The 26,240-nt window shown below is 53.1% G+C and overlaps 11 protein-coding genes across 11 annotated transcripts; 6 read left to right on the forward strand and 5 right to left on the reverse strand.

Annotated features, from left to right (window-relative positions):
* Window positions 1–100: 100 nt before the first annotated feature.
* On the forward strand, window positions 101–2,750 carry FIBRA_05188 (uncharacterized protein; the record flags this gene model as incomplete). Its single annotated transcript, XM_012326961.1, has 10 exons — window positions 101–612; window positions 681–950; window positions 1,003–1,053; window positions 1,111–1,120; window positions 1,176–1,230; window positions 1,285–1,395; window positions 1,455–1,901; window positions 1,966–2,148; window positions 2,246–2,497; window positions 2,548–2,750. 10 exons carry the CDS (start codon window positions 101–103, stop codon window positions 2,748–2,750), a joined length of 2,094 nt encoding a protein of 697 aa, XP_012182351.1.
* A 2,295-nt stretch (window positions 2,751–5,045) lies between these two features.
* FIBRA_05189 (uncharacterized protein) lies at window positions 5,046–9,930 on the forward strand (the record flags this gene model as incomplete). Its single annotated transcript, XM_012326962.1, has 26 exons — window positions 5,046–5,282; window positions 5,334–5,408; window positions 5,463–5,581; window positions 5,641–5,874; window positions 5,934–5,974; window positions 6,020–6,405; window positions 6,469–6,591; window positions 6,645–6,689; window positions 6,744–6,914; window positions 6,971–7,058; window positions 7,110–7,327; window positions 7,378–7,509; window positions 7,565–7,678; window positions 7,741–7,815; window positions 7,872–7,981; window positions 8,035–8,131; window positions 8,320–8,412; window positions 8,470–8,544; window positions 8,605–8,733; window positions 8,802–8,886; window positions 8,953–9,105; window positions 9,162–9,188; window positions 9,244–9,292; window positions 9,369–9,535; window positions 9,590–9,704; window positions 9,759–9,930. The coding sequence occupies 26 exons, from the start codon at window positions 5,046–5,048 to the stop codon at window positions 9,928–9,930; spliced, it is 3,330 nt and encodes a 1,109-aa protein (XP_012182352.1).
* An 882-nt stretch (window positions 9,931–10,812) lies between these two features.
* On the reverse strand, window positions 10,813–11,328 carry FIBRA_05190 (uncharacterized protein; the record flags this gene model as incomplete). Its single annotated transcript, XM_012326963.1, has 2 exons — window positions 10,813–11,242; window positions 11,294–11,328. The coding sequence occupies 2 exons, from the start codon at window positions 11,326–11,328 to the stop codon at window positions 10,813–10,815; spliced, it is 465 nt and encodes a 154-aa protein (XP_012182353.1).
* Window positions 11,329–11,994: 666 nt separating this feature from the next.
* Window positions 11,995–12,384, forward strand: FIBRA_05191 (uncharacterized protein; the record flags this gene model as incomplete). Its single annotated transcript, XM_012326964.1, has 2 exons — window positions 11,995–12,160; window positions 12,224–12,384. 2 exons carry the CDS (start codon window positions 11,995–11,997, stop codon window positions 12,382–12,384), a joined length of 327 nt encoding a protein of 108 aa, XP_012182354.1.
* Window positions 12,385–12,800: 416 nt separating this feature from the next.
* FIBRA_05192 (uncharacterized protein) lies at window positions 12,801–13,227 on the reverse strand (the record flags this gene model as incomplete). Its single annotated transcript, XM_012326965.1, has 3 exons — window positions 12,801–12,971; window positions 13,026–13,049; window positions 13,111–13,227. The coding sequence occupies 3 exons, from the start codon at window positions 13,225–13,227 to the stop codon at window positions 12,801–12,803; spliced, it is 312 nt and encodes a 103-aa protein (XP_012182355.1).
* A 720-nt stretch (window positions 13,228–13,947) lies between these two features.
* Window positions 13,948–14,666, forward strand: FIBRA_05193 (uncharacterized protein; the record flags this gene model as incomplete). Its single annotated transcript, XM_012326966.1, has 5 exons — window positions 13,948–14,054; window positions 14,118–14,140; window positions 14,196–14,263; window positions 14,327–14,500; window positions 14,559–14,666. 5 exons carry the CDS (start codon window positions 13,948–13,950, stop codon window positions 14,664–14,666), a joined length of 480 nt encoding a protein of 159 aa, XP_012182356.1.
* A 426-nt stretch (window positions 14,667–15,092) lies between these two features.
* FIBRA_05194 (uncharacterized protein) lies at window positions 15,093–16,016 on the reverse strand (the record flags this gene model as incomplete). Its single annotated transcript, XM_012326967.1, has 1 exon — window positions 15,093–16,016. One exon carries the CDS (start codon window positions 16,014–16,016, stop codon window positions 15,093–15,095), a length of 924 nt encoding a protein of 307 aa, XP_012182357.1.
* Window positions 16,017–16,369: 353 nt separating this feature from the next.
* Window positions 16,370–17,910, forward strand: FIBRA_05195 (uncharacterized protein; the record flags this gene model as incomplete). The annotated part of the gene is made up of 6 exons (XM_012326968.1): window positions 16,370–16,788; window positions 16,839–16,954; window positions 17,004–17,013; window positions 17,069–17,579; window positions 17,637–17,682; window positions 17,735–17,910. 6 exons carry the CDS (start codon window positions 16,370–16,372, stop codon window positions 17,908–17,910), a joined length of 1,278 nt encoding a protein of 425 aa, XP_012182358.1.
* Window positions 17,911–18,257: 347 nt separating this feature from the next.
* FIBRA_05196 (uncharacterized protein) lies at window positions 18,258–20,141 on the reverse strand (the record flags this gene model as incomplete). Its single annotated transcript, XM_012326969.1, has 5 exons — window positions 18,258–19,409; window positions 19,466–19,606; window positions 19,672–19,761; window positions 19,823–19,915; window positions 19,965–20,141. The coding sequence occupies 5 exons, from the start codon at window positions 20,139–20,141 to the stop codon at window positions 18,258–18,260; spliced, it is 1,653 nt and encodes a 550-aa protein (XP_012182359.1).
* Window positions 20,142–20,889: 748 nt separating this feature from the next.
* FIBRA_05197 (uncharacterized protein) lies at window positions 20,890–23,385 on the reverse strand (the record flags this gene model as incomplete). Its single annotated transcript, XM_012326970.1, has 5 exons — window positions 20,890–21,906; window positions 21,963–22,844; window positions 22,886–22,975; window positions 23,036–23,137; window positions 23,191–23,385. 5 exons carry the CDS (start codon window positions 23,383–23,385, stop codon window positions 20,890–20,892), a joined length of 2,286 nt encoding a protein of 761 aa, XP_012182360.1.
* A 792-nt stretch (window positions 23,386–24,177) lies between these two features.
* On the forward strand, window positions 24,178–25,578 carry FIBRA_05198 (uncharacterized protein; the record flags this gene model as incomplete). The annotated part of the gene is made up of 4 exons (XM_012326971.1): window positions 24,178–25,028; window positions 25,082–25,313; window positions 25,366–25,479; window positions 25,534–25,578. The coding sequence occupies 4 exons, from the start codon at window positions 24,178–24,180 to the stop codon at window positions 25,576–25,578; spliced, it is 1,242 nt and encodes a 413-aa protein (XP_012182361.1).
* Window positions 25,579–26,240: the final 662 nt, after the last annotated feature.

The following is a 26,240-nucleotide window of genomic DNA, read 5'->3' on the forward strand; positions in this document are numbered from 1 at the left end:
GCTGCTGCGGGTCTGCGCAGTGCGGCAATCTGCAATCTTAGTTCTTAAGAACTCTCTGCCCATCCCTCCCGGCCCCACCGCTGCATGTTTCTCTACCACCATGCCCTACCCTAATACCGCAGACTACATTCCCCTCGCCCTCTTCCCCCCCTCCCAGAAGGCTCCAATTTCCTCCTCCATTTGTTCTCGTCGCCGTGTTTTCCTCGCCGTTCTCTTCAGTGCTTCAGTCCTCACATTCTTTGTCCTCCTCAGACAGTCCTTCCAATACTCAGATGACGACGACTTCGACGATCTCGACGTTGACCTCTTTCCAGAGGCCACCTCGTCCCTCCACACCTCCTACCTCCCCTTCGAGACGTCCCTCCTCCCTGCTCCCGGCCCTGCACCCACCCTGAAGCCCGTCGTCGATCTTCCTTCTTCCTGTCTGGACGCCTACTATTCCCAAGGCGATCTCTGTTACTCTTCCCAAGTCCCAAAACTCGACTTTCTCTGGACATGGGTCAACGGCTCCGACCCCCTCGAGCTCGACGCCAAACTCGATGCCCAAGACACCTATGCCGACGACGACCCTTGGCGGCCCACTGGCGCCGTTTCAGAAGTGCGTCTCTACCGGTGCGTCCCATCCTTCCTGCTTCCCTCTTCGGCCGCGTGCGCGCGGGGGCCGACCTCCTCTGTCACAGGAACCACGATGAGCTCCGCCACTCCCTCCGCTCTGTCCTCGCAAACTTCCGCAAGTACATCGGCCACTTCCGCCTCCTCACATCAGACTTCCCCGTCCCCGCCACCACCCCAAACCTCACCTTGTCCGCCTCTTGGCGCCTCGGCCAGATCCCTCAGTGGCTCGACCTAGGTAAGCACACCCACTCCGGCTGGAAGGACGGCGCTGTGTCCTTGGACGTCGTGCACCATGCCCAAATATTCTCTTCATACGAGGGGACCAATTTCAACAGGTGTGTCCCGCTGTCTGTGCCTATGACGTCGTGTCTTGATCCCAGGTTTCAGCTTGGCTATCGAGACGCAACTTGGCCATGTCCCGGATATATCTGATTATTTGTGAGCATCTCGCCGTTGACGATCTTTGGCATATGGTCTAACGCGCTCCTCGTCTAGTGTTTATATGGTGAGGCATTTCCCCATTGGTGGCCGCCAATCAGGCTGAACAGTATTTGGCCAAGAACGATGACCTGTACATGATGCGCCCCATGACGCCGGCTAGCTTCTACACTTCTGGTGCGCGCGTCCGGATTGTTTCGTAGGGCCACTCTCATCCACAGTGGCGTTTAGCCTACGGTATCGTATTGCACATGGAGGCCTGGCTCAAAGTTCCTCCGTCGCGACCGACGCATGAGACCATGGGCGAATGGCGCGGCATGGGCGAGTCCAACTACATGCTGAGTCCGTGAACCCCTTCTTCTCTCCACGCCGCGTGCTCACTCTCGACTTCTTCCTCGCAGGTGAACGATTCGGCGCACGTGAGCGCCCGTATGTGATGCACCAGGCAAAGATCGTGTCCTCCGCGATGCTCGCCGAGCTTGAGACGATCTGGCCGGGCGCGTTCGCGCGTAGCTCATCACATCGTTTCCGCGAGACTTCTGGCCCCGGCGCGCCATCGGACATCAACACGCTCTTCCTCCACGCACACTTTATCGTCGAGCGCGCGCGGGAGGCATTGCTCTGGGCGTGGGTCGTTGGCCGCCTCGGTGCGCTCGACGACAGTTGGGGCGCGTGGGAGGGGCGCACGGCCTGGGAGGAGCTTGGCGGCGAATGGGAAGTATGGGACGACGAACGCGAGATGGATGTGCGCGGCGCGTGGCGCAGCACGCTCGAGCGTAAGCGTGTCGAAAGGGCGTTGGCGCGCAGCGGGGTCAAGGGCGGGCTCGGGAGCACGTCGTATGTGTTTTGTGAGTGCACCCGCCGCTGGCTCTCGCGTCTGTGTTCGTGTTGCTCATTGATGCTGATGTAAAGCCTCTATGGACGGGTACGCGTATGCGGATCTGGGCGATCGCTTCCAGTCGTCGACGCCCGATGTGCCCGAGGACGAGCTGCCCACTTGCCGGATCAACTACGACCAGTGCTTCGCGGGCTTTGAACGCGCAAGTGACGTATTCAAGCACATCGCGTTCAAAGACGTCGAATGTGGTGACTGTGGTATGTCTTGATGGTCTTTGATTTCCCTGATATCCGCCAAGTTTGGCGGCTTCATTTTAATTTTGATGTCCGCCGCCGCCACTGACGACGCCTACAGTGATCTCCGCGCTTGTCCGCGAGAGCGGCGACCTCGGGAACGCAGCATTCCTCCCGCACCCTGCGCGGAAGCTACCGCTCGTCCCGGGACGGGGGCCAAGCTACGAAGGCCTCGACGACATTCCGCACCTGCCGCTCGTCGAGCGGTGGCAAGACGGCGACTTTTCGCTCGGTGCAGTGATGGGCACCGCGAGCGAGCGCAACCTGCGGGCGTGGATTCTGCAGCTGCTGCAGCGCTATCGCTACGTGATGGGTATGTCTGGCCTCGCTCCGCTGAGTGCGCGACTGACTGTGGGGCGGCAGGGTACACACCGGCGTCATTTGAGCGGCTCGAGGATCCGCAGCAGACGGCGGACGTGATGGAGCGGCTGAGCGAGAACCACGAGGTGGTGCTGCTGTGCGTGAACGACGACGTGACGGAGGGCGACGCGCAGGTTGCGGCGACGTTCCGGACGTTCCAGGACGCGCATTGGAGCAAGCGCGCGACGTGGGAGAGGCACGACTAGCGTGTTGCTCTCGCGCAGGTGCTGCTGCGCGCACGGTCTGCTGCAGCATCGCGTGGTGCGCCTTGTCGTCGGTTGCGGCGGTGATTTAGGCTCGGCGTTGAGCTTGACCTGCTCCCGCTGCTGGTCGATCGTTGATACCTACCGTAGAAAGCGCAGAGTTATCTGCCCCGTTCGCGGAGGGGCCCACCGCGCCGTGGTGTTCTGTTTCCTCTTCTTCTGCCCCGCCCTGCTTTGCTTTCGCAGTGCCGAGCGTGGACCTGGATGCCTAGCCTACTTGGTTCGAGCCGTCGCATGAGCGGCCGGCCCATACATTTCGGACAATGAAAGTTACCACCATTTAGTTTGTGCTTCTTACTTTGCTGTTCGTTATCGAAATTGAATGCTTCTGAACCGAGCGTGTGTGCGAGCAGGGGGAGTCGGCGGGGAGGGGGGGGAGTCGGGAGCGACGGGCCTGCAGCTGCCACATCTGCCTATATATCGCGGGCTGAGCGACGTACGCTGCGTCTTGCTTGGCGCACGCCTGTGCACCGCCCGCAGTGTGCGCCCCAAGCGCTCTAGCTGCAGCATGTCCGCGCGTTGACGCGTGCACGTCTGTCGCTGGGCCTGCGCCGGTGTTAGTGCGGGCGCAGCGGGGTGCATGTGTGTGTGTATGTGCGCGTGCGGGGGAGTCGGTGCCCGCGCCTCCCACACGCACGCCTTTTGAGCCGGAGGCAGTTCCTGCACGCCTGAACTTTCACGGAGGGCTAATCTTGGGTGCGACGCGTGCGCTCGGCGCGGTGGCGGACGCGTGTGCGCACGTGCGCCGCGCTGTGGTGGCTGCCACTGCGACTCGGGCGCTGCAGATGTGGAACAGGGCCTGGCGGAACGGAAAAGTTGAATGTCCCTCGCCTCCTCCCTAGTGGCATGAGCATATCTACTCATGACTCCTTCGAGTCGATCAGCGTGCGCCCACGCAAGCACGTCCCGAAGGTCTTGTATTCCGACTTAACAGGTGATCTCATCGATGGCCACCTTTATGTGCCCCAATCACCAACGGAACCAACATATGACTTCTTCTGTTATTACAAGCGCACTGCGATCTTATTCCAGTGCACCGTCGCGGATAAACATGACGTCAAAGACCAAGGGCTTGCAAAACTGAGAAGCATGGGGGTGGAAGAGTTCAATTACGTCGGCATAGTCCTATTTGACAGATACCCCGATATCCGCATTGATCTCAAGACTGTCGACCTCTACCAGTTTGCCGGTCGATACATGCTCAGCTTTGAAATGCCAGTTTGTAAAGTTGCCTGCCGTTTTTCCAATGCGTGACTTGGACTTTGGTAGCTGGGATCGGGCAACGTCGTATCATGTGTACAGTATTGTATCGGTGAAGAGACGGTTGTGTTCATATCAAATGCGTCGGCCTTTTTTTTCTTTTTCTTTTCGCGTGCATCTAGGATCTATTGTAGTCGCGTGAGATTTATTGTGATGCATAGAATGTGAAGAAGATAGACCTCGTCGCAACGTTCAGATGCCGTCTCGACGCGCCTTGGATCTCTCTATCGCTGAGAGACCAGGCCATCAGGAAGGTGATGGCAAGCGCACTGTCAGCACTCTTCACGCGTGCCCCATTATCATATAAATCAGCCCACGAGATGTTTCGCTGGACGCTGAATCAGAAAGTGATGCCGACGACTGGGCTCCATCTTCTTGTTCTCATACAGGTCGTGAACTTGCGCCACATCGGGTATCATGTCTAGCGGCGCCATAACCGAGTTGTTATTACTGAAGCCTGGCAAAACTTGTCAGTCGGATAGAATCTGATGTATGCGACACAAACCGGACCAAGTTCTGAGATACTTGCATGGCATTAAGACCCGGGGACTTCATGACGGTGTGTGATACCGACTCGGAGACTTGCTGAGTGCAGGCACAGAGCAGCGACGCGGATCCTGGGCGGTTACTGGGCGCGGTGGCACGCGCACGATATAGAAATTGCTGTTTGCTTTGCAATAGAAAGTCATTGAAAAGAAGATGCCCAACTTAACGGGGTACATAAGCGTTTGCGAAGTGGACCTTTCGTCTCGCAGAATGGTTCCCTTATCCTCTACATTCTGCATGTACCTTACGGTATAGAGTATAAATCCGGAGTTAAATAAAAATAAAAATAAAAATAAAAACAAAAAGAAGTAGACCTTTCCCGGATGCGTGTGTGCACGTGAGCCGGCCGCGTCGCGGTCGTGGCTGCGACCTCCCAGCGACGCGACTTGGCCCCAGTCCCCCCCTCTTCCTCCGGCTTGCCCGCGCGGCGCCATGTCGGTCACGCTTGCGATTCTACACGCATACTACCCCGTCGTCTGCGGCCTGCGCGACTACCTGCGCGGCGTCCTCGAGCCCAAGCCCGCATACCAGGGTCCAGACTTTGAGCCGCACGACGGCGACACGCCCGCGTACCGTGCGCTGCTCGAGGGCGCGTATGTCGCGCTCCCCGCGGAGCGCACGGACGCGCGGCGGTTCAGCCCCATCGCGCCGATGGTGCATGTGCGCGAGGTACGTGCGCGAGGCTAGGGAGGGCGTAAATGCTGATGCGTGTGTGCGCAGATTATAGACAGAGCACAGGAGAAGCTGTTCTTGAAGGCGCGGCCGCAGAACGTGATCACGCTCGGGTATAGACGAGTACGTGCTGCTCTTTCTCTTGCGCGTGCGTATACCGATGGTGTGCTTCGCTAGGTCAAGGATGGTGGAGACTGGGGGAAGCCTGGCTTCGGCCGTGTCTTACTCACGAATTACTTCGTAAACACGGTCGTGACTGCCCTTCAGGCACCCGAGTGGGAGACGTTGTTCCAGAGGTTCGTCGTCCCCTTCCGTAGTCTCCGAAGTGGCGGAGTAGTGAAGAGGCTGCATACAGGATAGGCGATGATGCCATGTTCCACCTCTTGACCGAAGCATCCGTGTTCATCCCTCTGCCAAACGAGTGTCTCTGCCAAGTCATGGGCGAGCCCATTGTCTTCCTCAAGCCTCCTCCTCTCGTGGCAGGCGTGAGCGGTAATGTAGTTTTACCAGACCATGCTCCTCCCCTAGACTCCGCATCCCCCTGCCGTGGAGTCAAACGGCAAGCGAAAAGCGCGTCTGACTGTGAAAGGTCAGCAAAACGGCTAAAGACTAACTCTATGGGAGCGGCCATCTCTGGACCTCCTGCAGCGACGCGACATATGGCCCCTGGCCCTGTAATGCAAAAGTGAGTGAGCACAATCACTCGAGGTGTGTGTAAGCTCAAATGCGCGCAGACGTACCCCGGCGGATATCACATTTTCCCGATCACGTCTGTTCTACTCATGGCCCAGCCTCATCCCTCGCACAAATCGAATTGCGATCGGCCTTCCTCCCACATGTGAGCTTCAGTGTTCTCTGGTCAAAACGCCAGCCGACAATGACACCCACAGATATTTTGAACCGCCTGAACTCTGCGTACAAACGGAAATCAAAGGCAAAAGCTTGCTCAGAGCCGTGGGTCGATCCTGATCCGCGAGAGCAAGCCAAAAACGCGCGGCATCTATCCAAGTTTGTGTTCCCGCGCCAGTATGGGCTTGCAAATCCGTTTTTTGTGGCGGAACATGCGGCTCTGCAAGCGCTCAAACAGCTCGATTACTCAAATCAGGAAGACGAAATTGAGGTGAGTGTGGCGAACGTCACCGGGTATACCTGCGGTATTCAAATACGAGCATGAATTTTGCAGAAGAAGGGGCCCTGCAAGACGCCAAAGAGGCTCAAGCCAGTGCTAGCCATGCTTGATCAGATGATCTGGAGACATGGTAAATGCGGATACAAGGCTCTGTTGAATATTGCCTGTCCGTCCAAGGTTGGGGTGTTTTGTCCGCACCCACAATTGTACTCACGAATTTGGCTGGATAGATCCGGACAGAGAACGAGCGGCCGTTGGATAGCAGCATTATACTGGTTTGGACTTGCGTTGTGTGCGGCTGGATGTCTGCTTACACGTCTGCATCGCAGGAGATGATGTCGGAGTACTCCTCTCAGCTCCGTAGTCAGCCGACGATGGCACTTTACAATGACTCGGTTGATTCTGCTGGGAACACCATCATAGCGCGGGGTCTCAGCCAGGCGCGGAAGCATGTTAGCTCCAAGCCGCGCTTTGCAGAATTTGCCTGCAGCTATGTGGAGGTAGGCGTCTAGCGCTCACATCTGCCGCGCGCTGCTTAACATTGTCCTGCAACTAGGTGTACCGGTATGCCGTTCTCGTGACCAATGCGGTTATCCCGAAGGCATTCTGGGGCTGTAAGCGGAACAAGAAGGTGGTGTTGCGCCGTGAGTTGTCCTGGCTTCTGAGCAGTTGATCGCTGGAATGTGAGGGAACAGAAATCAAGGCGTTCATATCTGCCAGACGATACGAGACAACCACTCTGCACAACGTCCTGCACAAGTTCTCGATCACCGAGTGTGAGTGGTTGGCACCAGAGGGCGGCGCAGCGAGGGCACAGCGGAGGGTCTCCGTGACGGACGCGCTGAAACGGAGAGAACTCTTGGAAGAGTTCTTGTTCTGGTATTTCGACTCTTTTCTGCTGCCGCTGTTGAAGGTGCGATGGTGTCGACCGGGAGCGTTTGCCCAGGCTGACGACATTGGCAGACTACATTCTATGTGACCGAGTCTTCTGCTCTGCGTCGGAGGATCTTGTATTTCCGGCAAGACGACTGGTCGACGCTGTGCGCACCTCTTGTAGACAAGCTGAGTTCCGACACGTTCCAGAAGATGGACAAGGTAGGGTGAACGTGCAGTTATTCTTGAATGAAACTATCTTTAACGTTTGTGACAGGCAGAGGCCGAAGAGATCCTTCGCCAGCGTAAGCTTGGCTTCTCCTTTGTTCGGCTCTTACCCAAAGAGACGGGGGTAAGGCCCATAGTCAATTTGAAACGACGAAAGGCAACGGTAGGTCTGATATATTCCTGTCTGTGTCGAGAATTTGCACGCTGAAATGACGCGACTCTCAGGTACCATTTGATCGGGGGGCGCAGTCCATCAACCAGGTTCTTCAAGCCGCGTTCCAGATTCTAACATATGAGAAGGTGGAGCATTTACTGGCACCCCGGGATCTGCCCTCATTTGAATGGAATCCGCGTAGGACAACCAGCCTGGGCTGCTGGGGGCGTCCGTGTTCGGCTCCAACGAGATCTACTCTAGGCTCAAAACATTCAAGACACGTCTATTGAATGCTAGCGTGGACAAAACACTGTAAGGACGAGCTGTACTTTGTTGACGCGCACGCTGAGACGCCGTATGCGCAGTCCCAAGCTGTATTTTGTCAAGGTGGATGTCCAAGCATGTTTTGACACAATAGAGCAGACGAAGCTTCTGGGGATCATCCGAGAAATCATTTCAGAGGTATGCTTTCTGCCCTCTTTGCCTCTCGTCTGCCGACATGTCGAACGAGGATGTATACATGATGCAACGGTTCGGACAAGTGAATTGCGTCGGTTCGAAGGTTAGACGTAAGTTTGCGAAGAAAGCGCGGCCTGATGGTGCGTCGGTGTGCCTTACGCTGTGCGTTTCTGCGGAAGCATTGACGATAGCTCAATCTGGGGAACGAAGACGACCATCCGCATTTCCTAGACACTGCCGCCAAGCTGGCGGGGTGCTTGCGCCACACAGTGTTTGTGGATCAGGTATGTAGTACTACTACGATCGAAAGACTGGACGTCCATACAATTTACGAACGGCAGGTAGTATACCACTTCAGCACGAAGGAAGAAATCATCGAATTGCTCGAGGAGCATATCACTGAGAACATTGTCAAGGTAAGAAAGAACACGGTAGCCCCGTTTTCGCCGAGATAACATTGTTGTCAACTCCGGTAGATCGGACATAACTATTACAGACAAACTGTTGGCATTCCCCAAGGATCAGTCTTGTCGGCAATTCTGTGCTCCTTCTTTTATGGTGACTTGGAGCGGAAAGTGTTCAAATTTACAGATGATCTCCAATGCGTAAGCAAGCGATAGCACATAGCATACATGGTTGTCTTGCTAACCCGCATCGTCGCCGTCCAACTCAGCTCCTACTCCGTATGATCGATGACTACCTCTTCGTCACAACGGATATCAGCAAAGCGAGAAAATTTCTGGCCATGATGGCCAAAGGTACGTTGTGATTTTTCTTTGTGTATCAGAATTCAAAGGCCACTCATTAGCCCTTCCTGTACTAAGGTCATCCGGACTATGGCTGTTTCATTTCGCGCGACAAGACTTTGACGAATTTTGTCGACGACCCGAGCACGAGCATAACGGAACCTCACCAGCAGAGTAACAATATTCTACACATGGTGCCCTCCGATACTCATGAGCGGATACTTTACTATTGTCAGATTTTCCATGGTGTGGAATGAGGATTAATATGACTGATCTGTCCGTGTCAGCGGACTACGGTCGCTACAATGAAACTTGTGTGTATAAGATAATGCGGGTGAGGTCTCTAGCACGCTTATCGACTCACTGCAGACCTCGTGGACTCCTTGACTGTGGAAAGAGGCCGCCGCTCGGGTGTCACGTTCGTGCATAAGATGATGCAGTGAGCAAATTCAGCGGCTTATTCTTACACCATTTTCGCTGACTCTGCCGCATAGACTGACCAAGGCGAAAAGTCACATACTGTTCTGTGACGCCGATCTCAACTCGCCGCGCACTGTCTACCTCAATATTTACCAGAATTTCCTGTTGACAGCGATGAAGATGCACCACTACCTTCACCAGTGGGGACTCAATACCAAGAAGAGCAGTCCATTCCTGCGAAGTGCGCTGCGTTCTATCGTATGCGTGTGTTTCTCGGCGCTGAACATATCGCCAGATACTATTCATCAGGTCATCAGGTACACATATGCTGCGATGCGGAACAAGGCCACAAATCGCGTAGCGAAAGCCAGTGAAGGGCGCTTTGTTGTCCAACAAGCGCAGACCATCTGGTATGTGGCAGGACACTGGGCGTTGGCCGGGGCTAACTGCAGTGACTGGGCCAGGATGGGTACGCACGCGTTCCACACAGTTCTTTCGCGCAAGCCGCACACATATGCAAATCTGATCAAGTGGCTTAAACTCGAGCTGATGAGACCACGCAGTCGGCGGCTGAAGAAGGAATTCCGCGGAATCGTCAAGGAAGGGCTGACGATGCTTACCCTTCTGGCGTTTTGAATCCATATCGTTCTGCGTAGATATTTCGCAGGATGGATGTTTTGCGATAGCTGTTGACATATGGAAGCAGTTCTATCCTCGTGAGCTGATTTATATGGGGTACACGTATAGTGTTGAAAGTGAGCTTGCCGTCACACTCCTGATGGCCCGGTCTCGCCGACAAGAGGGATCCAAGGCGAGTGGAGAAGGCATCTGAAGGTTGCCATGAGGTTTATCTTATTCACATTCTATGCACGACAATAGACCCTGAATTCACGTGAAAAAGAAAGCCGACGCATTTGATATGAATACAACGGTCTCTTTACCGATACAATACTGCACACATGAGACGACGTTGTTCGACACCAGCTATTAAATACAATTTGTCATCAGAGTAAAGCCAGACAACCTAGTGAACAGACTGCATCGTATTCACCCGGGATCTCAAGGCTGAGCATGTACCGACCAGCAAACTGGTAGCACTCAGCGATTTTGAGATCAATACTAAAATCGGGATGTCTGCCATATGGGACTATGCCGACATAAGTGAATTCTTTCACCCCCATGCTTCTCAGCTTTGCGAGACTTTGGTCTTTGATGCCATGACGGTGCGCTGGAATACGATCGCAGCGCCCTTGCAATAATAGAACGAGTCATATGTTGGTTCCGTTCGCGACTCGGGAACATAAAGGTGGCCGTCGACGAGATCAACTGTCAACTCGGGATATAACACCATCGGGACGTGCTGGTGCGCGCCCATCGACTCGAAGGTCGATATGCGGATATGCGTATGCCACCTACAGCGACAAGCCATGAGGCCGTCGGTCTGATAGAACTCATGCTCCAGTGCTGATGTTTCCCTGCACTTCTAGCCTCCAACTCTCACATCTTCCACGACCCACCCTAGCGCTGAAAATCAGCTGCTATACCCTCCAGGAGACAACCGGCAGCAGCTACTAGGGGCTCAATGCGCAGGAAGATCTTATAGTGTTCTACGCATTCCGCCAAACTCTCCGAGGAGAAGTGACGGATGGCCAAAGATGTCAAGTAAGTGGATGTGCGACAGATGGCAAAAGCAAACAGGTAACTTGAGTCTGGATAGAAGACGAATAGTTCATGCGAGTTTGTGTCTTCCTGAGGACCCATCGCCCGACGAGCGACGTTCGCAAGGCTGGAGGCATCGAATCGAGCCACCTTCCTCTCAATAGTCTCCTGATAGAGTTCCTGTTCGTGTGCGTTTCTCAATGCTAACCGAGCCAACGGTGCATAATGGTCGAACCAGTTCTTGAGGTCTATTTCCTTACAGAGCGGCTTGGGCTCATGGAGAGAATGCCTAGAAAGGGGTCCGTAGCATCATTGCAGACCATGTATATAGAATGCTCACACAATGATAGCCTCTTCGAGTGTGAATGGACTCATGCAAAAGGACCTACTGTCCCTATTGGATTTTTTCAGCCAAGCCAACCTGTTCTGTCGCGCCGAAGCAGCTTGAACGATTGTCAAGCCATTTTAAAGAGCTATATATGTCGGAATGGTCATGCTCAGATCCGAATCGATTAGGCACTATGCGTCAGGAATCAGATCTCCGAGATCGCCAGCCACATCGGGGTCTAAGAGCGCGTCTCTAGTGATTTTAAATACACCATGGGCCGCAAATAGGTATGCACGCCTCTGGTCGAACTGAACAAGTGTCGAAAGCTTGGCATTCAGACGGAGGCCCAAGATGACATGCTGAAACAAGCTCTTTCCTACGCATACACAGAACGCGGCTGGGTTAACATCAAAAACATCAAGAAACGGCAACGCACCATTGCCTGGACTGCCTGTTACTGCGATTGCACGCCGGAAGTTGCATTGCATCCCTACGAACGGATTTTCCAGAGTGTCGGATAAGCACTTTCGAACATCTACCTCTGCCTTTTCGCTTCTTGTTTCAACATAATTCTTCTGCGCAAAGGCCACCATTCGCTTCAGGATCTCCACATAATCATGCCTCACATACATAGCTGATAGTCCAAACTCTCGAAATTGATTCTGGAACCCCGGCATCACGAGACACTGCTGGGGAATGTTACCGACGCTGACATGCTGTTCAGTGCGGACGATAGGGAGGAGGCGAAGGACGTTTTCTCCGTCCCGTCAGGCACTATTCCACATCTGCGCCGGCCATTTTTCATCAAGAAGCGGTTGCGCGTGCTTGTTAGTCCATTCTTCGAGGGCATTTTGACGGACGAGCAGCGGTTCAGACATGGTAGCGAGGGGCAAGCGAGGGGCACTAGCAGACACTCCTGAGACTCCTGGCACACTGACACAGCACCGCTGGTTCGGCGCGTGGCTTTCGCTTCTACTACCCTTCCGCTTGCCAGGGCGAATCCAACACCGCAGACGATGATGATGATCTGGGAGCAGGTTGACAGTCATTGTCGAGCTGCCGCACTCACGTACGGGCCCAGCTTCACGCACCGTCCCCTGTGACCCGGCAGGGAGAGCGGACGTCGCGTCGACCGCGAATTTCAGTTCTGACTTACCCCTCTGTGGGCGACTCGTCAATCACTATTTTGCCTCCATTAGGATAGCCCCTGGACCGTCCGAGATGCCCATTCAAAAACTGATCGAGCCAGGTTGGGTACGCAGGTATCTTGCGAGATAATGCTCTACAATGTGGTCACAACAAAGAAAATACCATTTTCTTGCAGTGTAAAGGACCTGTCGGAAAGACACCAGAAAGGTGCCGACTGAATTGAGTAAGCCTTTCTTCCCTTAAAAATGGGCTTTTCCTCGCTGGCGAAATGGACATTTCTTTGCTGTGGATCCGATGGCCACACTCGGTGTAGCGCTGATAAGTCTGTAACGTAAAGATATCCCAAATTACCTGCAACGTACTTTATGGCTTAATCCCAGTCGCGGCTGGATCTGCCCCGCTTCAGTTCACTGCGTTTGTCTTTATGTACCCTGCGTCTAGCCTTCTCCGCCCGTTCAAACCCGCGGACACGCTCCTTCTGTCCATTGGATGTCTCATTCACGATAGGCGTAGATGCCGCAATTAGAATTTGCGAATGAAGCTAGCGAAGGCACAGATCTAAGTAGTTCTCCCGACCTATGCATAAGAAGCGTACCTTTGAAAGACATTCCTGAATGTTCTGAGCTTGCGAGCGATGCACAGTAGATGTTATCTGAATTACCTGCGATGATGATACATACGATGGCTTTCGAGTGATGAAATTGGATAGGTATACGCGAGAGGCCAAAATCGAGCTCACCGTCCTCTTGATGTGGTCTCTCGCCCATAGAGGGATCCAAGGCGAATCGAGAGGACATCTCAATGTCGCTTTAGTGTTAACTTTATTCACATTCTACGCGCAGCCGTAAATTCCGCAATTACTGCAGAGATGTTACTCGAACACACCTGCCCTCCGGGTCCTGAGCTGCGAGAGAAAGCTAACTCGACAAGACCCCGTGGAATGTCTTGAGCTTGGAATTTTGCTATCCACGCTCTCGCTTGAGCATTCTCAACCGGCGTTGCCAGCGTCGCCAACGGCGGAGGTGGAGGTAAGGAACTAGAAGATGAATGTGCGCTTCTCACTGGCAGGGCCCGTGCCTTGGATAGATTGAGGGATCTCGCGAACAAGTCAAACGTGCAAAGCACTCGAGAGCGGACGAATGAGTAGGATAGTAGGCAAGCACGGCTTGTCATAGCGGCAAACACATTATAGCGGTGACCCGTAGGACGCAAGTTGGTTGGTTGCCTGCAGCCGTTGACCGCACTCAATGCCACAGCTCGAGACACACATAGCCTCCTCACTCATCAAGCGGACCTCGCACGGGCGCATTTTCCAGGATCCATTTCTACTTACACGGCGACATCTCCCATTTCGAAGTCTGTCTATCTATCGACGATACTGCGGCTCGACTCTGGGCTCCGTATCCAGCTACTCTCGGTATCTTAGTAACTGTGTCGTGAGAACGACTCATCGATATTTATCTACCACCTTACCCAAGCGCACCTCAGAGCAAGTCAGTAGCCCCAGCGGAACACCCATGTCTTCATTCTACGAACTTAAAGCTGAGAAGCCCGGCGGGAAGACGCTGGAGTTCGAGGAGTTGAAGGGAAAGGTCGTGCTCATCGTTAACGTTGCCTCGAAGTGGTGAGTGCTTCGCATACAACCGAATCATGATCCACAAAACCGACAGGACGCCCCATGAAACAGTGGATTCACGCCTCAGTACAAAGGTTCGTAGCTGGGTTGTATTGCCGCTTATTACGCTTGTCAATTATCGTCATATAGGCCTCCAAGCGCTTTACGACAAGTACAAGGACAGAGATTTCCTCATCCTGGGTTTTCCTTGCAATCAGGTGGGTAGTTGCGGCCCACTAACGTCATGCCTGGACAAAGCCGAATTGTATATGTCGTATTAGTTTGGAGGACAAGAACCCGAGAACGACGAGAAGATTGGCGAGTTCTGCCAGCTGAACCATGGCGTAACTTTCCCGCTTATGAAGAAGTCCGACGTGAACGGCGACAATGCGAACGAGGTCTACAAGTATCTCAAAGGCCAAAAGTCCGGCCTGTTGGGTCTGACCAGAATTAAGGTGATTACGCCCAGTACATGTTTCCGGCCGCCTCGCTCATCCTTATTTGTCTGTTCAGTGGAATTTTGAGAAGTTCCTCATCGACAAGGAAGGCAAAGTAGTTCAGCGTTGGGCCTCGACTACTTCTCCGGAAGCCATCGATGCAGAAATTGCGAAGCTTGTGTGACTGGATGGTTCTCCAGTGCACGCGATCAATGTCGCGAGTCACACATCGACCTCTAGCAAGCTGTAATTTAACTCTAGTTGTATTTGTATCTGTGTTTCGTTGGATGTATGCACGAATGCTCAATGAATGTATATCTGCCTCTCGTATGTCGCTACTGTGTCACGACATAAGCTGTAACCACACTCTAAACCGAGATCTCAAAAACGCCAGAAACGCCGCTGCCTTCAGATAGACATGGCATTACTTGCACTATAACTATGGCGCCCAAATTCGTATTGATGTCGCATTTTCCTGATCAAAGCATATGATAACTTCGAATTGATTTTCAACAGACCACACTAAAGTCAACAGATGTTGAACATCAGAGAGCTAGCGGAGAGGAGAGCGTGCGAGAGGAACAGCGAATCAGACCAGAGCGAACAAGCATCACAAAACGAGCTTGATCCAGAAAAAGATGACTAAGACAAGGCAAGACAGAAGAAAGCCGAGAAGTAGCTTCGAGACGAACACGACCAGAGCAAGGAGGTTGCAACGAAAATCAAAAAGCTCAGAAATGTCTGCCAGTCGACGTGCCGTATTGATTTTGGCATGATCCGTGGTAGAAGTAGCTGTAAGCAAAGTGCGAGAATGCGATTTGTAGAGCCTTTTAGACAACCTGGTGCGGATGGGTGTCTGAAAACCAGAGGACGGGGACGGGGACGGGAGGAACGTTGTGCGACGACTTCCAGCTGGAAGCTGACGCATTCGCAAATGATTTGAGTTCAAAGGACCTCCGTTGTAATCTAGAAAAGGAGTCAATGCGCGAATAAAGGATGAGTGAGCCTCAAGCGAGCTAGAGAGTGCCTCGTCGGAACTTGAGCCATTATCCAGGGATGAATTGGGCGGGGATTCAGGTACACGACGCCGTAAATGAGAGAGACCAGTATCCGCTGCACTAGAAATAGCACGGCTGATTTGCTTTGAAGAATGTTGCAGTGCGAAATGGACACGAGGTTTGAGGGGTTTCGCCATCATTTTGCGGACGGCAGGATCAGGATGTTGGGGTACATCCACAAACACTAAAGCACGACCACCTCTGGAGTTATGAGATGACCTCAGAGTAGAGTCCCTAGTGCCACCTCCATGAATAGCCTGAGGATTGGAGATCCCCGCATCGGTGATTCGATTGATGGTAGTGATTTTTGAGCTAGCATATGGTTTAAATACTTTGGTATGGGCAGCCGCAGTTATGAGAGGACCAGCCGACAAATGTTCAGCTTGGTTTGTTAGAATTTGCCTATTTTCGCGTAGTCTTCGAGAACGTGTATGGATAGGTAAACGAACAGCATCCATCCTGAAGAGACTCGTCATGGCAAATGCGAAGGGGCTTCCACATGCAATCCCATACCTGCTGGGAAGGCAGCCGGCACAGACTTGATTGTTTAAGCTGTGCGCGATTTGCGTAGACCTAATATAGATGCTCCAAGATTGTGCAGGGGAAATCACAATTAGTGAAACAGGAGGCAAGCGTGGGGTAGAAGAGGGCAGAGCGCATTAGTCACGAGCGCCAGGTGCGCGTGGTGACTGCGAACAGGCTGCAACTGCATTCCTTCGTGTCTTCGGGATAGGCGAACTCTGAGTTTGTCCACATAGATCACCCCGTTGAAATACCAACCCGTCTTCTCTCCGTTCATCTAAGCTTCAAAGTTTAAAGGCACCGCAAAATGCGTGCACTCCTGGTGTTCGCAGTTATTGTGCCTCTGTGCGGTCTGCTTCTCGTATTCTCACCACAGATCGCTTTTTTCAAGTCAGCCCTAAGTCTCCCGCTTAGTTGGCCTCTTGCTACTCACCCGGAAAATGAAGCCCTACACTCCGGTACCAGAGAACAGCAGCCACTAGACGTAGTTGGTTTCTCCGGCGGTCACAAGCATTCTTCGTCAGGACATGGTCATGGCCACTCTCACGATACACAACCGCTGAGCATTCCCGGGCAGTTCAAGCGGAAAATCGTAGCAGTAGGTGATCTTCATGGAGACATGCCAAATGCGCAGGCTGTCCTCCAGATGGCGGGTGTAGTCGACGCTCAGGGTAAATGGACCGGAAACGTCGACGTCTTCGTTCAGACCGGAGACATCATCGACCGGTGAGTCTACGCAGACCTTGCCCTAGCGCAAGCGCTGAATTTGAGCGAAGAGGCGATGATACCATAAAGCTGTACGAGTGGATGGACCAGCTCCGAGAGCAAGCACACGCTGCTGGTGGTCTCGTCATGTCTCACTTGGGAAATCATGAATGGATGAACATCATCGGTGCGTGTAATACATGGAGTTCTCAGCGATATATTCAAACATCGTGCAGGTGATTGGAGGTGAGAGCACTGGTTCCCGTTCATTTGGGCCCCATTCGATCGGATCACTATACAGATACGTTTACCCCTCTGAAATTGCCACCTTCGGCTCCGTCTCCGCGCGGCAGAAGATGCTTTCATCCGGGCACATAGGGAAGAGCTGGGCGGCCAACTACACGGTGACTAGTAGACTCCCGTTACACCCGTCCCTTGGCGAACCCAACGTCGACTTCGATCCCTCAAACCCCTCACCTCTCTCCCACGCTGCTGTATCATTCGTGCATGGAGGGCTCGCTCCTTCTTATCCCGACTTAACGCCCTTTCCCTCGCATATCAACGAGCTCGGGCAATCGCTCCTACGCAAGCTCCAGGCTCGCTCGCCGCCGCCGCCTCATCCCCCCAACCCGTACCCCGGCTTGCCAGATCGCGCTACGCCTGCAGAGCGCAGGTTGTATGGAAGTGATGGGCCTTTGTGGTACAGGGGGTGGGCGTTGGATCCCGAGGAGAAGGTGTGTGCAGAGGTAGACGCAGTTCTCAAGAAGACTGGGACGAGGAGGATGATCATGGGTCATACGCCTGACTTTGAGGTGCGAATTTCCTTTGCGCTACCGTCTTGTGACTAAGTTACAACTTGCCTACAATAGAAAATAGTTTCACGGTGCGACGGCAAGATCATCGTCATAGACACAGGTGTGTACTCAGAGCCTTATTGCGAGATGGTTTTATATTTAAATCGTTGTAGGCATTTCTCATGCATACGGCGGGGCATTGTCCGCACTCTCCATAACTTACACCCTTACTCCGATAGCGAACAACAAGTGGCGTGAGAAGGAGGTGGTAACGGCGCTTTATGAGGATCAGCACTTGTCGATCGCGAGTGATGAGCGAGAGGTATTCGGTGACTTTGCTGCTTGGTGAATGGACGGGGCTTGTGGTAATGCGTTCGTAATTTATTAAATTATACCTGTGGATGAATTAATCATCATGTCGTAGACTTTGCCATCAGTTCATGTAAAGCGTTATTCACAGAAATGGTCAGATGAATTTCAATATGGCGTGGTTAAAATCATACAGAATGCTGGAAATAGTACAACATGAGACGGGCAGATGAATAGCAAGCGATGATACACTGCACAATGCAAGTCCAAGGAACCGATGGCAAGAAAACATGGTATCACAACAATCCGATAGCTATTCCCATGCATAAATCCGGTCGCGGTGAATGAAGTTCTTAATGTCTTAGTCCGTTTGCATGAGCCGTAAAATCAAGATTCAGCCTCCGGGTTGGCTGTCCATCCATGGGAATCATCCTTCCATTGGGAGCCACACTCAGGCCTAATCCATTGGCTGAGTGGCGGTATTGCGTAGTCCATTTCGTCCATTGCTGTGCACAGAGTCTCCACTCGCGGGTCCAGCGGCTGGCGAAAGCGAAGGCCACCAAAGCGCTTCGTTGGATCGCTTGCAATTGCACTCAGAGCAGGAGGCGGCATCATCTCGGCCTTTCGCATGCGGTCGAACTCTATCCGCTCGCAGTTGAGTCGGAAACGTTCAACGCTGAGCCGCATCCGGGCATCCTCCAGCTCTTTGCGCTCGTCCTCCACTTTCTTGCGGTCTGCGTCAAGCAGTATGCGCTGTGTTTCGAGATCCTTACCGAAAGACGCGATTATCCGGTCTTCTGCGGAGCGTAGTGTCCTCGACAACCGTGTGAGTGGTGGGCTCCGCCTGGGCTCGTTCTTTGAAACCGTGGGCGTGGGGCAGACGGTGACGGAAAGCTCCTGGGGAGGAGGCTTGCCGTGAAATACGCTGTTGTTCGGGAAGGTTGCTGCGCGGCTTCGCTGACCCTTCCTCCTGGGACCGAGTGGCCTAATCGTGCTGCGCACCCAGCGGTCCTTCAGTTGCGCTCCTGGCTGTGGGCTTCGCGCTCGACTTGTGTCATCGACCGTCGAAGGACCGCTATCAGACTGGCTAGTAGTAACAGCCATCGCGCCTTGATCCCACACGAGCTGTCCCATTACGCCTCCTCCGGTTTCGGTTTGTTGCGAAGAAAATTCTGGATTAGATTGTGCGTCTGGTGTCGTTGCAACCGTCGAATCTGTTCTGAGATCACCCGTGACTCCCCCTAAGTCCACTCCCAAGATGTTGTCTAGGGCATGGGAAATAGTTAGGTCTGATCTCTTCGCGTGTATGCGATCGCATGCAGAACCTTCGAGTTCATTTATGCCATAGCGTTCCTGGAGTTCGCACCAGTCATCCCATTCTGGGCTAGTCGACGCATGAACCCCCTCCCTAAATCCAATGCAGGATCCATTGCTGGCGCTTTCGATAAATGTTCTAGGATGTCGTATTGCCTCTCCGATTCCAGGCTCGGACAGCAGGCTAAAGCCATCACTAGAAGCATCGCCAAATCCAGATAGATCCTACGGTAACATGAATGGTCACTATAAAATTTTATCAAACAAAGGTACAGACGTACCGTGCCGGGGTACCATCCACTGGGACGTATATTCTTGACTGCCTGCTGAAGCTTCTGGATTTCTTCGACAAGCTTTAGTCGCCGATGTGCATGTTCATGCATCCATAGGACGTCCTTTATAAGCAGTCCAGAAATGAAAAGCTGATACACATGTCCGTTTAGTGCATATAGACAAGTCATAGCTAATTTGAAGAATCGCCACTCACGGCTTTCTCTGCTTGGATTACTTGTTGAACCTGGGCCAGCAGGGCACACCAATCATCGTCGGCAGGAGCAGACCTCGGTGTAGAGCTTTCCTGAGTGCAAATATCTCACATAAAAGACTATACGGCTGTGAAGATGTACTCGGGAACTTACTTGTAAGTCATGACCATCATTGAACAACAACGGAAATTCGCCGTTCGAAGCGTGGGCCATCCGTATTGATGAATGTGTCAGACGAGGGCTGAGCTGGATAGACCATCAATACGAAAACGAGAAACAGCAGTACAAAACATACACGGCCAGAACTCCCGCTGCTAGCAGGTATTGCAAGTCGTGCAGCGTCCATACCATTGATGCAGTGTAAAGTCTTCCCTGCAACATGCATATCAGACGCATATGAGAGGGCGGGCGAGTGGCTGTTGGCCTCGAGCATGTCCCAGGACCGCACTGAACACAGTTCGTCATTGGGCATGGTAGTCTGAGAGTGCAGATACCTGAGACAGAAAGTGTCGTGCCGTTATTTATTCCACCACCCCTATGGTTAAAATGAGCGCGCCGCCCATCGGATTTTGAGAAGCCAGCACAGCATCACACCCTCTGACCGACTATGGACAAGCGATAGCCTCGATGAGCATGTTGATAAGAAATTTGCGTTATAGCGTGCAGAACAACATACCTGGGAGTATTCGGAAACGTCAGGGGGACGAACATACCTATCCCTGGAATGGGCAGAAGCTGATTCTCTTTGTGCGTCAACGGATTCCAACACTCAAAGCTGCTCTGGCAAAGACAAAGCGCTCGCTTTTTCATTGGACATCAGTGTGAATTTGGGGTCGCTGACGCAATGTCCCGTAGACTTCGACGAGCAGGATCATGGGCGCACGAAGGACAGTGCCACAAAACCACATAAGCACAGCTGAGCCATATGTCATCAGCGATAACCTGCGTGGACTGTATGCAGTCGTGTGGTCATAGGGTTCCATGTTTGAGGTCCGTCGGCGCAGAACAAACAATGTATAATGGGGTGCAGAGATAGTACACAGCTTGAATACAGGCTAATGGCAACATATCTAATCACGATACAAGAGGCGAAGACAAATCACACTCACAGTACAGAAGCAACTGCCAAACATACACAGCTTGCAGCGAATACAAGTAGAGCCAGGTCCACAGTGGTACTGATAGCGACATAAGGTCGCCCACAGAATCGCTCATTGGGCTCAGATCGCGAATACGACATCTTCCGCGTGGGGAGAAGACTCTGAGTCCAGATGGCCTCCCCCACTCCCACTAGCAATCTGATCTTTGCCTTGTTCCACAGGCTGCGCAAGCCTCCCCTCTAACGAGCTATTCTGTATCGAATCCCCTGCACTTCCAGCACGCCCAGTACCAGCCATATCTTCAGGCGACCTATAAGCCGAGGCCTCAACTTTGGAAGCACTGCTGAATGGTACCGTCCTCCACGCTCCGGAGCTGTCCGCATGGGAAACTGTGTGTTGTACCGGACGCGCACCCACGGGCGCCGGCCTCGCACGAGGTTGCGAACAAACATGCAAGGGGGGTATCGAGACGGGGTTGCGCACCAGCCAAGAACTAGGCACCCTGGAGGGTGGCGATGGGGATCGTGGTGGTGGACACGCTGGACCTTTAGAGCTTACATGCACTGTTTTGCGCTTGAGATTCATGCGCTCGATGTTCAGTCGGAAGCGGTCGTCGTTCAGCTGCCTGCGCTCCTCAAGCAATCGGAAACGATCCGTGTGCAACTGGATCCGCTCGCCCGCCAGCTTCCTGCGCTCCTCCTCGAGCTGCCTGCGCTGTATACCGAGTGTCTCCTTGAGCTGCGCTGTGACCCACTCCTCCGTAGCTGTCCTTGGGGGCGGGGCTGGGGACGGGGCGAAACGTGACGCTGGCCTGGCCCGATCCTGGGCCTCTGCACCTCTACACAGAGGATTTGGAGGCAGAGGGCGAGGGAAATGTGAGGGACTAGAGCTCGCGAGGTCAATCACCATGTTGTCAAGTAGGGTTTCCGCCGGCGAAAAGGCGTGTCTATCATCCATAGTAGTAGTTTGCGTTGAGGAGCATCCCGGACCGATTTCCTTGAGTAGCAGATCCATTTTCTGTTCAAGATCGGCTCGCTGCAAGACTATAGACGGGCGAACTGGAATCTTTGGTTTGCGAGCAGGAGTCGTCAGCTTGATCTCGCTGTGACTATTTCTTGGAGATTCTTTGCCCTTTCCCTTGAGAAACACCCGCCAGATAAGACGGCCGAGAATATTGGGATAAGGTAACTCACTTTCGCGATGGATTCAGTTTGATCGGAAAATTGCTTGCCAAGAGCCTGCACCCCGTCCCGCATCATAGAGAGCTCTGCGCGGAAGATCTCGTGCTGTGCAGCCAAGACATTGCTACCAGAACCATCTAACACCTCAACCTCATTACTGAGTCCAGAGCGCGGAAGAGGGATCCGCTCTTCGAGGGAACAAAGCCTGTCTTGCACGATTGAAAGACGGTCTGCCAGCGATGTGAAGTTATCGCTACCAGAATCACCACTGACCTCGCTGCGGGGCCTGTGATGGAGAACAGATGCCGGTTCATTATTTTCGTCTTGCAAATACGACTTGTCGCTGTCCCCATCGTTTGCAGCGTCAGGGAACCCACCAGGAAGAGCTTGATCATTCAGGACACAGCTATCTCCGATCGCAGAACCTGATTGGGAAGGGGCATCCACGTTGTAATGCACGTCCGACGAAGGCGCGCCGTTGTTCATGGTACTGCTGCGCATACTCCAAGGTAAATTGGGAATCAATGGACTGTCTAAAGGCGAATCGGCGACAAGAATTGATCTTGATATATCTGCCGCTACCCGTGATTTAGATCTTTCGCGAGAGGATTCATGCGTTATGGGCGCACTTGGGGCGCATATAGTAGGAATCTGGTCGTCCTCGCAACGTCCTGATGTTGCGGGCCACTCGTAAACAGGAAATTCTCTCGACCGTCGAGGTGCAAGGAGTATGGGCACAGCACATGAACTTGGGCGCAGATTGGACACCTTCTGCTGAAGCTTACGAATTTCTACAACCAGCTGCATACGCCGCTCAGCGCGGTGGGTCGCTGCCTGTACATTCTGGAACGCCTGGGATATGTATAGCTGGCCGAGGAGATTGGGTATGAATGCCTGGAGTATGAATGTTGAGAAGCTAGGGGAATGGTGCTTACCATCTTCTCCGCGTGAAGGACTTGCTGCACCAAAGCGTTAAGAGCGAGCCAGTCGGCATCGGATATGCCAGGGGAGGAGGTTGGGTTAGCCTAGGGTCCTCAGGTTCAAGTAAACATGGCAATGCAAGACAAAGTAATCCACACACTCACACTGACGGGGGGCGTCGTTTCATTGCTGCTGGTTGTTGCAATTCCAGGTTCCTGGAGGTCACCCGTGTGGCCTAGACTGTGTGGTCCACCTGTTTGATTACGCTAAGAGAGCGCTGAGCAATGTATGAGTGGGACATTGTTGTAATGCTGCTCACTACAACGGGTAGACAACCCTCTGCGCTCGCCTCTGCTGTTTCCTGCTTCTCGTTGCCGTTCCCAATTACAGCGTCAGCGGGCTCTTGATTCTCCACTTCTACAGCGCTTTCTGAGTTATATGAGACGATGGACGCGCTATCGTCACTGTCGAGCTCGTCCCAGGACAGGTCAGAGTCGGATTCGTGCTCGGTCATGGTGTATGGGAAGGAGCGATGGGAAACGTAACCAGCACAAACAAAGCACGAGGGCGGTTATATGCGCGCCCTATCCGGCGGCAGAAGGAGGCGTGACAACCAGAAAAGCAGCCTAGCCTTCATGACTACTGGTCAGATCAAATGTTCTCGGAAGCAAAGATTGGGTGCATACGTCCGGGGTCGCCACGAGGCTGCAAAGGGTCTCCAGCTCATTCATCTCGGTTCACAGGGACGTCGTAACTCGATACAGTTATTGAAACAACCCCTTGCTTGGTGTTTACTGGAGTTTACCTTGAGGCTTGTCGTGTCATCGCGTTTTTAGGCATCACGGGAAAATGGAGTGGACGTTACACAGATGCTGGCGAACAGTGCTCGAGACAAAGTCAAGACAGTAAGTATGTAGTGATAAAATGGAAATTTCTGAACTTGACTAGCAACATCGATAAGATAAAGTACATTCCGGTAAAGCCCTGGTCAACTTGCGTTCGACGTCCAATTCCCAGTCATGTTTTCAACCAACAAACAGTATCTACTGAGTATTTCTACTGATGTGAGTAAATGTTCTTTACAGTGTTATGTTTATTTATTGTATTCGACATTCTCACTATTCCAGCGCCAGATTAAGACCAATTCGCAATGACGGGCGGAGGTCCCAAAAAGGAAGGGAAAATGCCAAACAAGGTAAAGGAGAAGGATGGGCTCCAATGACCAGTCCAAGCCGTAACAGACGTCACCGAGTCGGATGCGGCAGCCCATTCTTGTCTGCCCGCCCCAGCCACCACGACTCTCTTCATGACCATCACCTCTCCTCCAAATAAATCTCCTGCCAGTACCCGCAGCATTTACTTCGACGCCCCTCTCATGCATCTCTTTTCCAAAAGGAAGAGTTCTACCATCGCGGCCCCCACAGACGGAGCCGACCCTTCAGAAATGCCTCCCCCTTTCCAGGACCCAAATCAGCCTTCAGACCTGCCAGAGGCTAACGTTGACCCTCAGCCATTGACCACTTCAGCACCTGAGCACACCTTCACTGAAAAGCAACATGGCACGATGGGAGCTGAAAGGAACACAGGTGTCACTCCTAGTATCAATACAAATGGTGACGCCTCATATCCGCCTCCCGAGTCTCAGCCTCCTAAAGAGCTTGCTATGACGGCGAGCCCTCTATCTGACTCGGGATATGGCTCACCCTCGACTGCCAACCACCCGCCCAAACGCTCGGCTTCCACAGACATGAAGCCTATCCCTATTCTCTGGTCCAAACGGAATGCTGGCCCTAATGGTACAGCTCCGCCAAATGAAGAGGAAGAGAATCAAGACGCCACTGCCGCGACAGGAGAATCGAAGAAAGAGAAGACGAAGGAGAGAGAGCACGATGGTATCCCGCAGCGTTCGACATCCCTCCGCTCCACTCGCTCCGCGCGCGACCGCGATAGTCTTAGGAGCACGCCTCTCTCGCGCACTTCAACACGTCGTCGGCGCGTTAGCCTCAGCAGCGGCACGTTCGCTGCTGGTGCGGGAACCGTTGGTCCCGCTGCAACAACTCACCCTGACGATACGAGCGGGTTTAATCAGCGCTCACGGACCGCGGAAGCAGACCTTACGGCCAAACAGCGGGCGCGTGTCGAGAAAGCATCAGGCATGTATTTCCTAACCCCTATATTGGTGATTTGTCCCTAACACTGCGAGTAGCAAGGGACGCGAAGCGCGTCGCAAAGGTTATAAGATCTGAGGGGCAGGCGGAGCTGCTTGCGCTCGAAGAAGCAATCCGCGAGCTTGCCGATATCCAGAAGATGCAGAAAGGTGCCATCCGCGAAGAGAGTCGGGCCGTTTCTGCACATGCCAAGGCAATCCGAACCTTCCACAGGGAGGAACTAGATTTTCTTGCCGCGCGTGCCAAGTTTGATCGTGCCCAAACTGAGCTACAGGTGCGTAGTCAAATGTACAGGAAGATAAAGCGGCTTAGCACATATTGTGTAGGCATTTGAGGACTCGAGAGAAGCGGCGAGGAACCATGCGACTGAAATCACTGACATGCTGCAAGAAAAGAATCAGGAAGTCGAGTGGCTACGCCAGCAGAAGGCCGCTGACGATGTGAGTGTTCTGCACTTTAGGTCAGAATGAGTGCTGATCGGCATGGGTGCACAGCGGGAGCGCGAGGCCAAGCTGAAGGAGCTAACGGGCAGTGTTTGATTAATACCCGCGAGCCGCGAACAAAGGGTTACCTTATGAATGGTATCTGAAGCTGTAATATTTAGCACAATGATATTTTTGCTCGGGAACGCAAATTTATCGAGCCGCCAATATCCTTAGTGACAAGTCCGCTGCTGCCACGGCACCATCACACCTCGTGTTACCATATCTCGCTCTGTCCTGTGAACGGGTGCGAGCACAACTCCAGGTACATCGCTGCGAGAGCGTCCTCATTTTTCCATGCGTTGTGGATTGTTTGATTGCGTTGCTTGCACGCCTCGACGCCATGCATGACCCGCGCTTCACCTTGTTCACGCGCACCCCTTACAGGTGCGGATGTTCGAGGGATGCGGAGGCTCTCGTAATCTGAGAAGACCGCCGAGAGGAGCGCAGTTGACGGTGGCGCAGCAGATGGGTCGTGCTTGACCAGTAATGACCGATGCGGATCGATAAGTGTCAGCAGAGCCAAAACAAAGTAGGCTTAGGCTTAGGCCTGCTTACGGAAACTGGTGGGATGAGCGGCGTCTTCGAGCAGGGCGACCCGGTTATTGCGCCAGGGCTGTAGCTCGGAGCGATCATAAAACCCACACTGATTATATTTACATGAATCTGGCGAGTTTCGTACATTGAGTTCCGAGTTTTTTTTTTTTTTTTTTTTTTTT

This window comes from Fibroporia radiculosa (assembly GCF_000313525.1).
Source record: "Fibroporia radiculosa TFFH 294 genomic supercontigs, scaffold4060, whole genome shotgun sequence".
In the NCBI taxonomy this organism is placed as follows: Eukaryota; Fungi; Basidiomycota; class Agaricomycetes; order Polyporales; family Fibroporiaceae; genus Fibroporia; species Fibroporia radiculosa.